We start from the raw sequence: 11821 nt of genomic DNA, 5'->3' as shown, positions 1-11821 counted from the left end.
AGCTCAGCCCTGTGCTCAAAGCTCAGCCCCATGCTTGCAGCTCAGCCTCGCGCTTGCAGCTCTCTGCCGTCGGCCCCGACAGCCGCTGACAGTTGGCATTAATCACGCACCGCGCCCCAACACAACTCTTTACTGGCCATCAATTTCCCATGGGTTTTAAAACTAAAAAACAAAGACAAAACCGCGTCGTTTGGCCGCCGCTGAGCAGCACATTAAGGGGCTGTCAGCTTCTCGCCATGCACCCTGCATCACTCTTTAAGCACATGAGAAGTTCATTATCCCCGGAGCTCTGGCAGCCGCGGGGATGCTGGTGCAGGGAGCGTCACGAAGGTGCTGCTCTGACTCTCGGCCCCGCGCCGCCGCCACCAAGCGGAGCCACAGCAGGGCACCGGGGGGCACAGGGCTCGGCTGTGGGGATGGCACTGCTGCCCACGGCACTCTGTGTCCCCGCGGCGCCCGCGACCCGACGCCAGCACCCGGCAGGGTGCCGTGCAGTGCCACGCCGTCACAGAGCAGCACGGTGCTCCTGCAGCCCGTGCAGCGCTGCGCTGCGCAGTGACAGCCCGGCAGCCCAACAGCACGCCTGCCAGAGTTTGCTGATGCTCCCTAGCAGCCTGACACGGCGCTCTCTTTAACATGCGCCCATGTAAAAAAGCAACAGCTCGTTTGATTTATGATACTTCAGAACAACTAAGATTCAATTGCTCTGCACGTCCCCGGCTCTGATTACCTCCTAAACGAGATAAACCGATGGCAATTTATCCCCAGACCTCACCAACTTTCCCAGGATGCTCACCTGAGCTGCGTGCCTGGTGCACACAGGTTGGGGCGGCTGCAGCTCCTGGCTCTTCCCTGCTGCTTGCACCCGCCTGCAGGGCCTCAGAGTGGGCTCTGCCAGGTCCTGTGCAGCGGCACTGCTTGTGGAACCATCCTCTGCACTGCCCCCGTGCCCCCTCTTGTCTGCTCCCAGCAGGAGCGGCACTGGGGGACGACGGCTCAGATGCAGAGCATTGCAGCCCCACTCTGCACAGCAGTTTTACACTTTCGCTGCGTTGGCTGTGTGAAAGCAAAGAGCTCGGGAGATCCAGCTGTGAAAGTACTGCTGGTAAATGTGCAAAAGCAGATAATAAAGAAGCAGTGAAGAATCAGCCCTACGGACACTGTCCATGACATCAGCCACAGCCATACCCACTACATGGGGCAGTGCTGAGCCCCAGGTTCACCACCAGAACCAAGTGCAGACACCAGGACATGGGGATGGGACCTCACACGGAGGCTCATTCATTACTCTGGTTCGCTCGCTGCTCGTTTGGCTTCTGATGCAGATGACCACACAGTGAACCGGCCGTGGCTGCAGCCCAGCACACAGACCCCAGCCCTGCCCCAACCACTTCCAGGGCTGCAGGTCCTGGGGATGGGCCCCGTGCTGCAGGGCGGATGCTTCGGCCCCATGCCAGCAGGGTGGGCCGCGATGTCCCTTCCAACCCAGCCATGCTGTGCTTCCATGAAAAGGACTCCTCGGCTCTGCCATTCGTATGGAGCACAGATGTATGGAGCACTTCCCAGAGCCATCCCCAGGGTGGATAACCGCAAAGGACAGAGCTGGAGCCACAGGTGAGCGCTGCTCACAGCCCCTGGAGCTGCACGCAGCCTGGCTGCAGGAGCAGCATGCTCTGCCTGGGTGCCAGGGGCTGCAGACAGGAGCCACAGCCGTGTGCCGGGTCTGCGCCGCGACAAAGGCAGGTAGCTGATACCTCCCTGGCAAACGATGTTCCATGTTGATGAATGTGAAGCAGGAGAAAATGACGTTATTCCAACAGCTGCCAGGCTTCTGCATTAATTCCATCAGCCCGAAGCAGGGCTGGGTACCACTGCACAGCACAGCACTGTGGGCAGGGAGCAGGGGAGGGGGCAGCAAGGGGTACTTGGTGCCCTCATACACTGCATGGCACCGCACCACCACGTGCTATTCCCACACTCCACCTCTCCAGGACGCTGCCAACAGTGAGAGATGAGGGTGGGCACACGTCTGCAAAGCTTCCTATGAGACGGCAGAGGATGGGACGGGCTGAGATGCACAGACTGGGGTGACAGCAGCTGTGCATCCACTGGGGGCAGAGAGCAGAGAGCTGTGGGACCAATGCATCTACTGGAGGAGTTCATGTAATTGTGAAGCTCTGAGCAGCTGCTGGTCCACACTGCTGGCTCGTCAAAGCGTGCTCATTTTTAATTACTCTCTCCACTAACTGTACTCAGTTTTGCACAGCTTCAGATCTTTGCCTCTGCACCTTCCTGTGCCACAATCATCTGTGTTGCACTCCAGGGCTGGACCGCTCCATGAGCACTAATAACAGCAGCCCTTCAGCCCTGCACCTCCCACCCTTCCTCCTGGAGAGCCGAAACCTTTCACATCCATACCACAAACAAAGCCATCAGCCCCAGTGCCACTTTGGGATCTTCCCTACAATGCTGCAGTGTCTCCAAGCCCTCCTGCAGTGTCAGTCACTGGGTGGGTCACAGCACTGCCTGCTTACACCCGTGCACAGCTACAGAACTGCTGCACTCAGCCCCCCCACAGGTCACACGTGGACAATGTGCCTCTCCCTGCCACGGTGCTGGGAGCGCTGCAGATGTGGGGAAGGGCAGTGAAGTGTCCAATAATCACCACCCATCACAGCTAAGCACACACTGGTCTAACATGATGAACATACAGCAATACTTTCTTGCTTGCCATGAGACGCCCAGTGCACATCACAGACCCGAATGACGCTCGAGGCACCGGAATCAAAGACTAAGGGAAAGTCCTTTCCAAACGTGGTGTCATTCAGGTGTAGATCAACTGCATACGGACTGAACCAGAGCTGCTGAATCCCCCTGCAGACCTACACCAGGATGCTTCCCGAGGCAGGAACGACAAAGAGCTGCTCGGGCACAGCAGATACAGCCAAGGGTCTGCAGCTGCCCTGGGATGGGGCAGGACAGCAGCACGGCCATGGTGCAGGACAGACTGCACTGCACCTCGTGTTACAGCCAGCATCTGCTCTGATCCTGCTCTTAGCCCACTTCTTCAGCCACCTGAACTCCATCCTTAGTTTGTTTCCTGCAGAAGCTCACCGCTGGATACCGGACACGGAAACCTCAGATGACGCCCAGAACCAGCGCCTGAGCACAGCACTTTGCAGAGGCCAACCACGGGTTCAGCCCCTACAGCTGTGCTGCACTGAGCTGCGCCTGCTGACGTGGGCAGCCTTCACACAGCCCAGCACAGCTCAGGCTCTACTTCAGAGGCACAGACACCCGCAGTGCCCGGCAGCACGCTGCCCGCTCTGTCACACAGTGCTCCCCTGCAGCAGATGAACACCTCCAAAGACCTTCACCTTGAGGGTGAGGCCTTCAAACGGTGCAAGTGCGGCAGATTTACAAGCGGATACGAGCTCCTATGGTAGAGAGCATCTGCACACCTTCTGCACGCCTACGTGCGCCCCCGGCCCTGCTGGTACAGCCCATAATTACCACTACCACTAATGTGCACACAGCAGCACGCCGGCAGTCCTGCTGCACCGCAGGTGGGACACCACGGGCAGGTCCAGGGGTGACGGCTCCCTGAAGAGGCACCAATGAGTTGGGCAGGAGCACCCCGTGCCCCGGTGTCCCCGCGCCGCGGAGCAGAGGCTGCCTACCTTCAGCCGCCGTGCTGGGGCCGTCGGGCCGCGTCGTCCCTGTGCTCTTTTTCCTGCGGTGCTTCTTCCTGTTGGCATGCGGCGACGGGGGCGGCTCCAGCTTGGGGCTGGCGGCGGTGGAGATGTTGGGGCTGGAGCTGAGGGAATCGGCAGTGCCGTTGGCTACGGACAAAGAGAGAGAAGATGATGTACAGCGGGAGGCGCCCCAGGGTTCAGGGGACGGCAGCGGCGCTCTGCCTGGCCGCAGCTGCACGGCCCCGACCCGCAGACAGAGCAGGAACTGCGCTGCTCAGCGCTGGGACGGTCTGGGGCCGGGGGGTCTCCGCATGGGTCCCTATGCTGCATGGGTCTCCATGTGGGGGCCTGTGTGGGTCCTTACGTGGGGTCACTCTGGGCACGGGGACTCCCTTCGGGGGCTGTCGAGGGTCGCTGCCAGCACTTGGATGGATGGGACACGCACAGGCACCGTGCAGGGCAATGCCTGCGTTCAGAAGGGACGGAGCAGCACGCTGCCATGTGCAGCCCACAGCCCTGCACCTCTGCAGCACCGCACCCTGCACGGCCTGCAGACGAGGCGAGGGGTTGCCACGCTCAGGAACTGAGCGCAATGGTCTCCATAGGCTCCCGATATGGAGCTGAAGAAGCTGCATCCCCAGCAGCAACGCACCAAATTTATCCTCAATCATACTGTTCCTTACAATTAATAGCAGAATTAGAAACAATCAGGGAGCTGCCTAATTACTGTCAATTAGAGCGCGCTAATCAAGCTCCGATCACACACACACACGCTGCCGCTGCACTCACCATTAAATGTCAAATTTCATTAGAGACCAGCAACAAAATCAAAAGCCTGACATTCAATTTCAGCAGCACACACAGCGCAGGCTTCCAATCAGCATAAAAATGCAGACTCCGGGGAAGGCAACGAGGCGCAGGAGCCCTCGCTGCACGGTTAACCCTCTCCGAAATGTGCTCCTGCCTCTGTGTGCCCACAGCACCGCTCCGGCCCCACTGCCCAGCACGGTGCTGCAGCCCTCGGGGCGTCCCGGCGAGCACTGAGCGCAGCCCCAGGGCTGCTGGCACAGGGGGTGAGCGGTCCTGGTGGCCCAGAGCGGCGCTCAGCAGCACAGAGCTGCCCACTGAGCTGCACGTGTGCATGGCCGGGATGGGACGTGGTGGCACAGCTCTGCCGTGCCTGGCTCCTGCTGGATCTGACACACACGAGCGGGCGTTTCCCCTGCTATTAATCCACGGGGAAATAGCTCACCCTTGGCAATTGAGAGAGATAAATCTAATAAAATCAGATCCCACTTTATGGATATAAATTACCTCTGCTGTTTGGCAGGACGGTGCCTGCAGGAGGTGTGAGGTGCCTCACACCCCCCAGCCCAGCACTGCAGGGATCTGAGCTTTCCCACGTGAGGGACCGTGGTGCACCCCCCTGTGCTGCCTGCCTGCTCCCGCACCCCGTGCTGTGCCATACCTCGGGGCTGCGGGGTGCCTGCAGCCTGCACTGACCCCGTGCCCCCACTGCACAGCAGCCATCACCCAGCCCACGCTCTCTGCACTGCCCTGCAATCACTGGTACAGAACTGGAGCTGGGGGCTTGCAGGGTCCTGGTGGGATGGGGAGGGGGCAGGAGTGGGAATGCTCCCTCCAGAGAGAGGGAGAGTTTTTCCTATTACTCAGCACTGAGCTCTTCCAACCCACCCGTGGGTCTCCAAACCCCCATCTCATCATGGAACCCCTCTACATGCACAAGTGGGGATGCTCCTGGGTGCTTCCCCCAGACCAGCCGGGTGCCTGTGAGCCATGAAGGCCAAACACCAGCAGTGCTGGGGCAATGTCTGTGCCAGCTGTGCAGCCCTCCTGAGGAGCTCACCAAGGTGCACGTGAGAGGGGACAAGGGGGAACGGCTTTAAACTAAGAGGGGAGATGTAGGTCAGATGTTGGGAGGAAACTCTGCAGGGAGGCCCCAGCAGTGCCGCTCAGCAATGCGGGTGCCCCATTCCCAGAGGTGCCCAAGGCTACGGATGGGCCCTAGGCAGCCTGCAGGTGGGGGCACCCAGCCAGGGGCGTCCCTTCCACGTGTCCTATGTGACTCCACGGCTCTACGATCTCTCGGAGCGGGTGCTCAGGCCTTTGGCTCTGAGCAGAGACCCTCTCCCCGCGGAGCAGCCCTGTGGGGCCGTGCCATACAGGGCAGTGCCCAGAGCATCCCCAAAGCAGCACGGCTGCTCCGCGTCCGGGGCTCGGGCTGGGGGGGCCGTGGCACATTACTGCTCAGAGCTGCGCCCTTCCGCTGCCGTCGCCGCGCTGCCCCATCAGCAGTAACAGTCTGATTAATTCGCTTCCAGCAGGGAGCTGATGGGGCCAATGATGGAGCCGCTGCATCAGGCGCGCTGAAATTGATAGTTTTTCACAGTTACAAATGAGGAGCCTCCTCAGCTGCAAATGGCGCCCGCACAGTCGGACTCCGGTAATGATCATAAAGAGGCTCTCTTTAAACTGCGAAAGCCCCTGGGACCGCGCGGGGGGGCGGCTGCCGCGCTAATGAGAACTACAAGGGGCGAGCAGGCATGGAAATGGCTCCTCCACTCTTGATGTGCATTTAACTGCTTTTTTAGTGCGGCGGCAGAGCCAGGAACGAAGGAGTGATGAATGCAGCACAAAAGCATTTATTTTCCAATTCGGCAAAGTGGCTACGTTGGGAAATGTATGAATTATTTTAATTCACTCAACTGTCCTGAAACGTCGTGGAGCGAGCGGGCGCGGGGGGAGCCGCCGTGCGCACACAGAGGTGGAATCGCCACTTTGGGTTCCTCTGCCCCAAAGCCCGCAGCGGGGCGGGCGCTAAGAGCAGCCTGCGCTGCCCCTGGTGCGCGCTGACCCTCGCTGGGGCCCACCCCACAGAACCTCCCGCAGCCCCGCGGGGCCGCAGTGCCACTCACCGGGGTTGGGGCAGGCGCCGGGCAGCGCCACGGCCTCGCTCCACTGATCGGCGCTGGAGACAGAGTAGGAGCGCTGGTGCATGCCGTCGGGCTTGGAGCTGAAGCCCACCAGGTTGATGCCGCTGACGGAGCGCTCCGAGTGCAGGGAGGTGCTGCTGCTGGAATGTGGGGCGCCTGCAAGAGAGCCGCCGGGTCAGCGCGAGCCGAGGGCCGCCTGGGGCAGAGCCAGAGCCCCGTGCCACGTGTGTGCAGGTGCCCAGCACCAGGGCTGCTCCGGCCCTCCTCTCCTGCAGGTCCTCACACGGCACCGGGCAGCTGGGTGCCCAGCGCGGCACAGCTGGGGGTGCCGGCACGCTGCCCCCTTCGGCCCGGTTCTGCGGTCTGCGATCTGCTCCCGGTCCCCACCATGATTACAAGCACCTGCACCAGCAGGCACTGCCAGCAGCCCCTGTGCCCGTCCTCACACCGCCTGTGTGCCCCAGCAGTGAGCACAGGGTGAGTGGAAACGCCACGGAGGATGTCATGGGGACACGCAGGGGGAAGGCCTCTGCCCCCGCTGGGACCCCCTGAGCTGCATCCCTGGGAGCTTGGAAGCCACAGAGAAAAGTTCTGGGGAACAGAAGCAGCCAAAGAAGATGAGATCGCTTTGATGTGAAATGGGTAAAATGTTTCTGGATTATGGGAACAGCCCCAGCTCCCCACGCAAACACATGGAGCTGCTCCTGCTGCCAGTGGTGAGTCTGGGGGGGACGACTCTGCTGGGGGGGACCGACCACACCAGCACTGCACACACAGCCCCACACCTCCCCTGCTGCCACATGCTGTGAGGTCAGCTGCATTCTGCTCTCCGGTGCCCCATGGCTGCATCCCCCCCAGTGCACCGCCAGGGTTTGTGCATGAAGTTACAGCTCTGTCCCCACCATTCCCCCATAAAATGCAAAATGTGATCCAAATGTCACCGATGTTTGAGTGCTGCCTGTGGCTGCGGAGTGATGGGATCTCAGTTCCAGAAGCCCAGATTTCCATTACAGAGAGCAGTGGCTGTACCTGGCAGCCAGGGCACGAGTAAAATGGGAGCCAGCCGGAGTGCCTCCCCCCTTGCAGCCACAGGATCAGGTCCTGCAGCCCCGAGCTCCAGCTGTGGGGCCAGGCCCCGGCAGAGCCATGGGGCCAGGTACTGCAGACCCACAGCCCCAGTGCTGTGCCACCGCTCAAAGCCCTCAGCCCCACTGCCGTGCACTCCCCCTCCCTGCCTTGTTCAGCACCACAGAAACACGTGTAAAACCATGACACTGACTTTGCCTCTAATTAGCCCTTAATTTACAAGACACACTCGGAAGGGTAATTAGCTGGCGCTCCGCTCTTGACTGCCGCATCCATCTCCTCTCTGCTCCTGGTGGGAGGGAGCCCGCTGCCACCGGAGCAGGGACACCCCTGGGACTGAGAGGGGATGGGTCCTGGGAGGGGATGACATGGAGTGGGACAGAGTGGGACAGGACGAGATGGGACAGGGTGGGACAGGATGGGATGGGGTGAGGTGGGAGGGAAGGTGGTGGGATCCCCATCTCAGCCAGTGCAGGCTGACCTGCGCCATACTGTGTGGGCAGCACGTGTGCAATGCACAGCAGGGAGCAGAGAAGGCAAACAGCACAGAACACTGCCTGGGGAAGTCCTGCAGCAGAGGGCAGCATCCTGATGGCCGTGCAGTGCCCAGGTCTGCACAGCTGGAGCACCCCTCCCTGCAGGCACTGCCCCACCAGCAGCGTGACCACACAGAGCACCCAAATCCTGTGTCCCTGTGGAGCTGCCTGAGCCCTGCACACACTCCTCTTGTCCTGGGGACGGGTAGGTTGGTCCAGCAGAGACCCCCTCCTCCCAGACGTGACACCACGAGCTACACGACAGGATCCCTGTACATTAGGCAAAGCAGAAGGTAAACAGAAAGCCGCATGTAATGCACTGCCTGCCTCTGAGCACAGTCCCCAGGACTGACCTCTCCCTGCCCCCCCCCACAGCCCATCAGCAGAGCTTTTCCCATTCCTGTTTGCTCAGAATTCACAAAGTAAAGAATTTCACATCAACGCATTGGTGTGACCTCAGCAGTGCTCACAGCCCACAGCACTGCAACACCACGCAGCAGATGGATTTGTGGTCACATTTCAGAGTGTTAACACTGCAGTCATCTCTGACAGCATCACTGTGGAAAGGACTGCTTCCCTCTGACAGTGCACTGATCCGACCAGCGCTGATGAAGCTGTGGCACATCACTTCTGCCCTTACCAGCACAGCTGATGCCCACTCCTGAGCACCAAGGCAAAGCCGCATCACAGACCCGCAGTGTGGCTGAAGATGGGGCCCTCGGGGTCCCTCTGGTCTCCCCAACCCAGCAAGGCCCCCCAGAGCACAGCGGGGTGGGAGCTCCCCAAGGAGGAGAGCCTGCAGCCGTTGTCCCCCCGCAGATCTGTGTGCAGGCAGCTCCTGGGCTGCACTTTGTGCCAGTGCTGCGTGCCACCCCAGCAGCGCCGAGCAGAGCGCAGCTCTGTGCCCTCACGGCTCCTGCAGGGCTCTGTGGCCACGGTGGAGCCCCCTGAACCTGCCTGGCTCCAGGAGGAGCAGCCCCAGCAATCAGGCTCTCCTCCCAGCAGAGCAGCCCCATGGCTGCAGTGGTGGTGGGTGCTGTGCTGCTTATTTCCAGTCTGAACCACCCCTCCTCAGCCACCACTGGACCTTGCTATACATCTATCTGATAAGACGCTCTCTGTTATCAGTTTTGCTCCTCTCTTGGTACTTGCAAACCGCGTTGGAAAAACCTCAGCCCCTTTCTTCTGCTACACCCACACCAACAGAGCTCCCCACACCTCTCCCAGCACAGCACGTTCTGCAATCACAGGACATCCCCTGAGCCCCCCAAGTCCTCCCAGCCCCAAACCGCAGTCACCAGACAGCTGAGAAAGGCTTCCAAAATTCCCGAATTAAATAATTCACACTCGCTGATTCCAACACGTCTAAATCTCCTACCTGCTGTTTAATTTGCTTCTAATTACAGCTGGAATATGAAGAATTCATCATTCTGTGCTAAGATACATCATCTCTCCTCTTCCCAGACACCAAACAGAAGTGTTTACTGAACACGTGGTTCCTTTCTTTATTAACCGCTCTATTATTTCCACGTAGTAATGAAGCAGCGCTGTGTTAGGATTCATTAGTTCCTAATAAACTCGAAAAGAACTTTTTGCTGCCTGTACCCTGCTGCAGCCCCTCGTGGTAACGGCGCCGTGTGCTCCTGCACCAGCGGAGCTGGGCGATGCTGGGCCGTGCAGGGAGGAGGAAGCACAGGTGGGGTTTATCCATTCCTTAAGTAAAGTAGCACGAGAGAGGAGCAGAGAGGGCTTTCCCTGCAGGACAGGGCAGCACGTGGCCGCCCCAGGCCAGGCTGCTCAGAGGAGGCTGCATTCACACACACACACACAGGCTCTGGGCGGCCTGCGCCGCTGCTTGGAGATCCTGCCCACAGCAGGGGGTTGAAACCAGATGGTCTCTGAGGTCCTTTTCAACCCAGGCATTCTATGACTCGATGACAGATGATACAGCTGCGTGAACGGGGCCAGCAGCACACAGCCTGGTTCTCCTTGCTCTGCTCCTGTGCATTGGCTGTGATCCGGATGGAGGGAGTGAGCAGTTCACGTCTCCTCTAACCCAGATTAATACCTTTAAGTAGCGCAGCCTCTCTTTTGATTTTGACTTCTTGCTATCCAGTCAAATGCTCCTTTCATCACTCCTAATTACGCTCCACACTTTCTCCTGTTTCTTTTTCCCCAAAGATCTGGCTCTAATTGCTTTCAGCCCTGTGAAATTGGCTCAGATATGTATTTTTGAGCACGTGTGCGTCTATGCTGTCTATGTGTGTTTGAAGCTCCCTATTTCTGCTCTCAGCTCTCCTCTGCCTGAGCAGCAGCACCACATCGGGGTTACCTGTGCCTGAGCTGCTGCTCTCCAGCTCTGAGGTCTCTGCTCAGAGGGAGCACAGCATCTCTGCAGTGCAGAGCTGTGCCTCAGTGCAGCGGGTTCAGGACGGCACCATTCCCACTGCGTGGCTCCTCCTGTGGGTATCACTGTCACAGCATCATTCGTTCTCCACCACATCACAGCACAATGTTTAGGAACCATTTCTGAGACGCACAGCCAAAGTGCTGGAAAGCAGGAGCAGGGAATGGGTGATGAAGAAATGATTTTCAACCTGCCTTCTGCTCTGCTAGTGTGACCGTAGGTGACATTCAGTCCCTGTGGAAACCTGAAATCATGAGCTACAGAAAATATATGTATGAGCAACACTGCCTAAAATACAAAACCAAAAGGTACCATGCAGCTGAAAGCCCAAAAGAGATCAGCACGGCCGGGATGGGGGCTGCCAAGCACGGCATTAAGGCTGCAGTGCTGTGCATCACTGTCTGCACCGACCGCCAGCAGCACAGCTGAGCTGGGGACGCTGCAGTGCACGGAGTGAGAGCAGCCCTGCAGAACACACAGCATCAGTGCAGCCCGAGGCTGCAGGCAGAGCCCCAGCAACAGCTCTGACCCACATGGGGTGCAGCAGAGGGAGCTCCCATCCCGTGAGCTGCACGGCCCTGACCTGCCCTGCAGCCACTCTGAGAAGGAGCAGTGCAGAAGGGCCCTCAGCCCCCTCTGGAAGATACCAGCTGCCCCATTTCCCAGCTTCCTTGGCAGCACGGGCAAATAATTCAGACCCACGTTTTCACAGGTGGCCGCTAATTACATCTCTTCATTTTTGCAGGTGCCCACAGCCAGATGCTCAGCACAGCAGCCTCAGCCGTGTGCTGCCCTGCGCCCATCTGCCTCCCCCAGCACTGCCCAGCACAGCCACAATCCGTCCTCTCCTCCTCACCCCCCCCAAAGCTGCCTTCCCTGCTCAGCCCTGCCATGCACTGCTCTGCTCCTTTAGTGTTCCAGCAAGCAGCAAGTGTATCAAGTCCCAGTAATTGTCTCTAATTAGGGTCAATGATCGTACTGTCGGGCGGGAGCAAATCAATCTCTGCTCTCCCCTTGGAGAACAGCAGGTTGTGCGAGGCACGTTGCAGTGCAGGCACTGCAGGCACAAAGCAGTGTGGGTGCTGCAGGGTGCAAAGCACTGTGGGTGCTGCAGGGTGCAGTGCAGTGTGGGTGCTGCAGGGT

General features: G+C 59.4%; 1 protein-coding gene across 4 annotated transcripts in view; it reads right to left on the bottom strand.

Annotated features, from left to right (window-relative positions):
- Positions 1-11821, bottom strand: part of AGAP3 (ArfGAP with GTPase domain, ankyrin repeat and PH domain 3) — a 62028-nt gene that overhangs the window by 8785 nt on the left and 41422 nt on the right. The window contains exons 12-13 of one of the 4 annotated variants that reach the window (XM_042888059.1): positions 6632-6805; positions 3681-3842 (exon numbers count right to left, since the gene is read on the bottom strand). The exons of 1 other annotated variant lie outside the window; for it this stretch is intronic. In XM_042888059.1, the coding sequence (XP_042743993.1) occupies positions 3681-3842; positions 6632-6805 (336 nt within the window). The remainder of the gene's footprint in view (positions 1-3680; positions 3843-6631; positions 6806-11821) is intronic. 2 more of the 4 variants (XM_042888057.1, XM_042888060.1) reach the window with 2 other exon arrangements.

The sequence above is a fragment of the Lagopus leucura genome, unplaced genomic scaffold (genome assembly GCF_019238085.1).
Source record: "Lagopus leucura isolate 7727_CA_CO unplaced genomic scaffold, USGS_WTPT01 Super-Scaffold_100141, whole genome shotgun sequence".
NCBI lineage: Eukaryota > Metazoa > Chordata > Aves > Galliformes > Phasianidae > Lagopus > Lagopus leucura.
The sequence above is the reverse complement of the archived record's forward strand: the minus strand, read 5'-3'. Positions and strand labels throughout refer to the sequence as shown.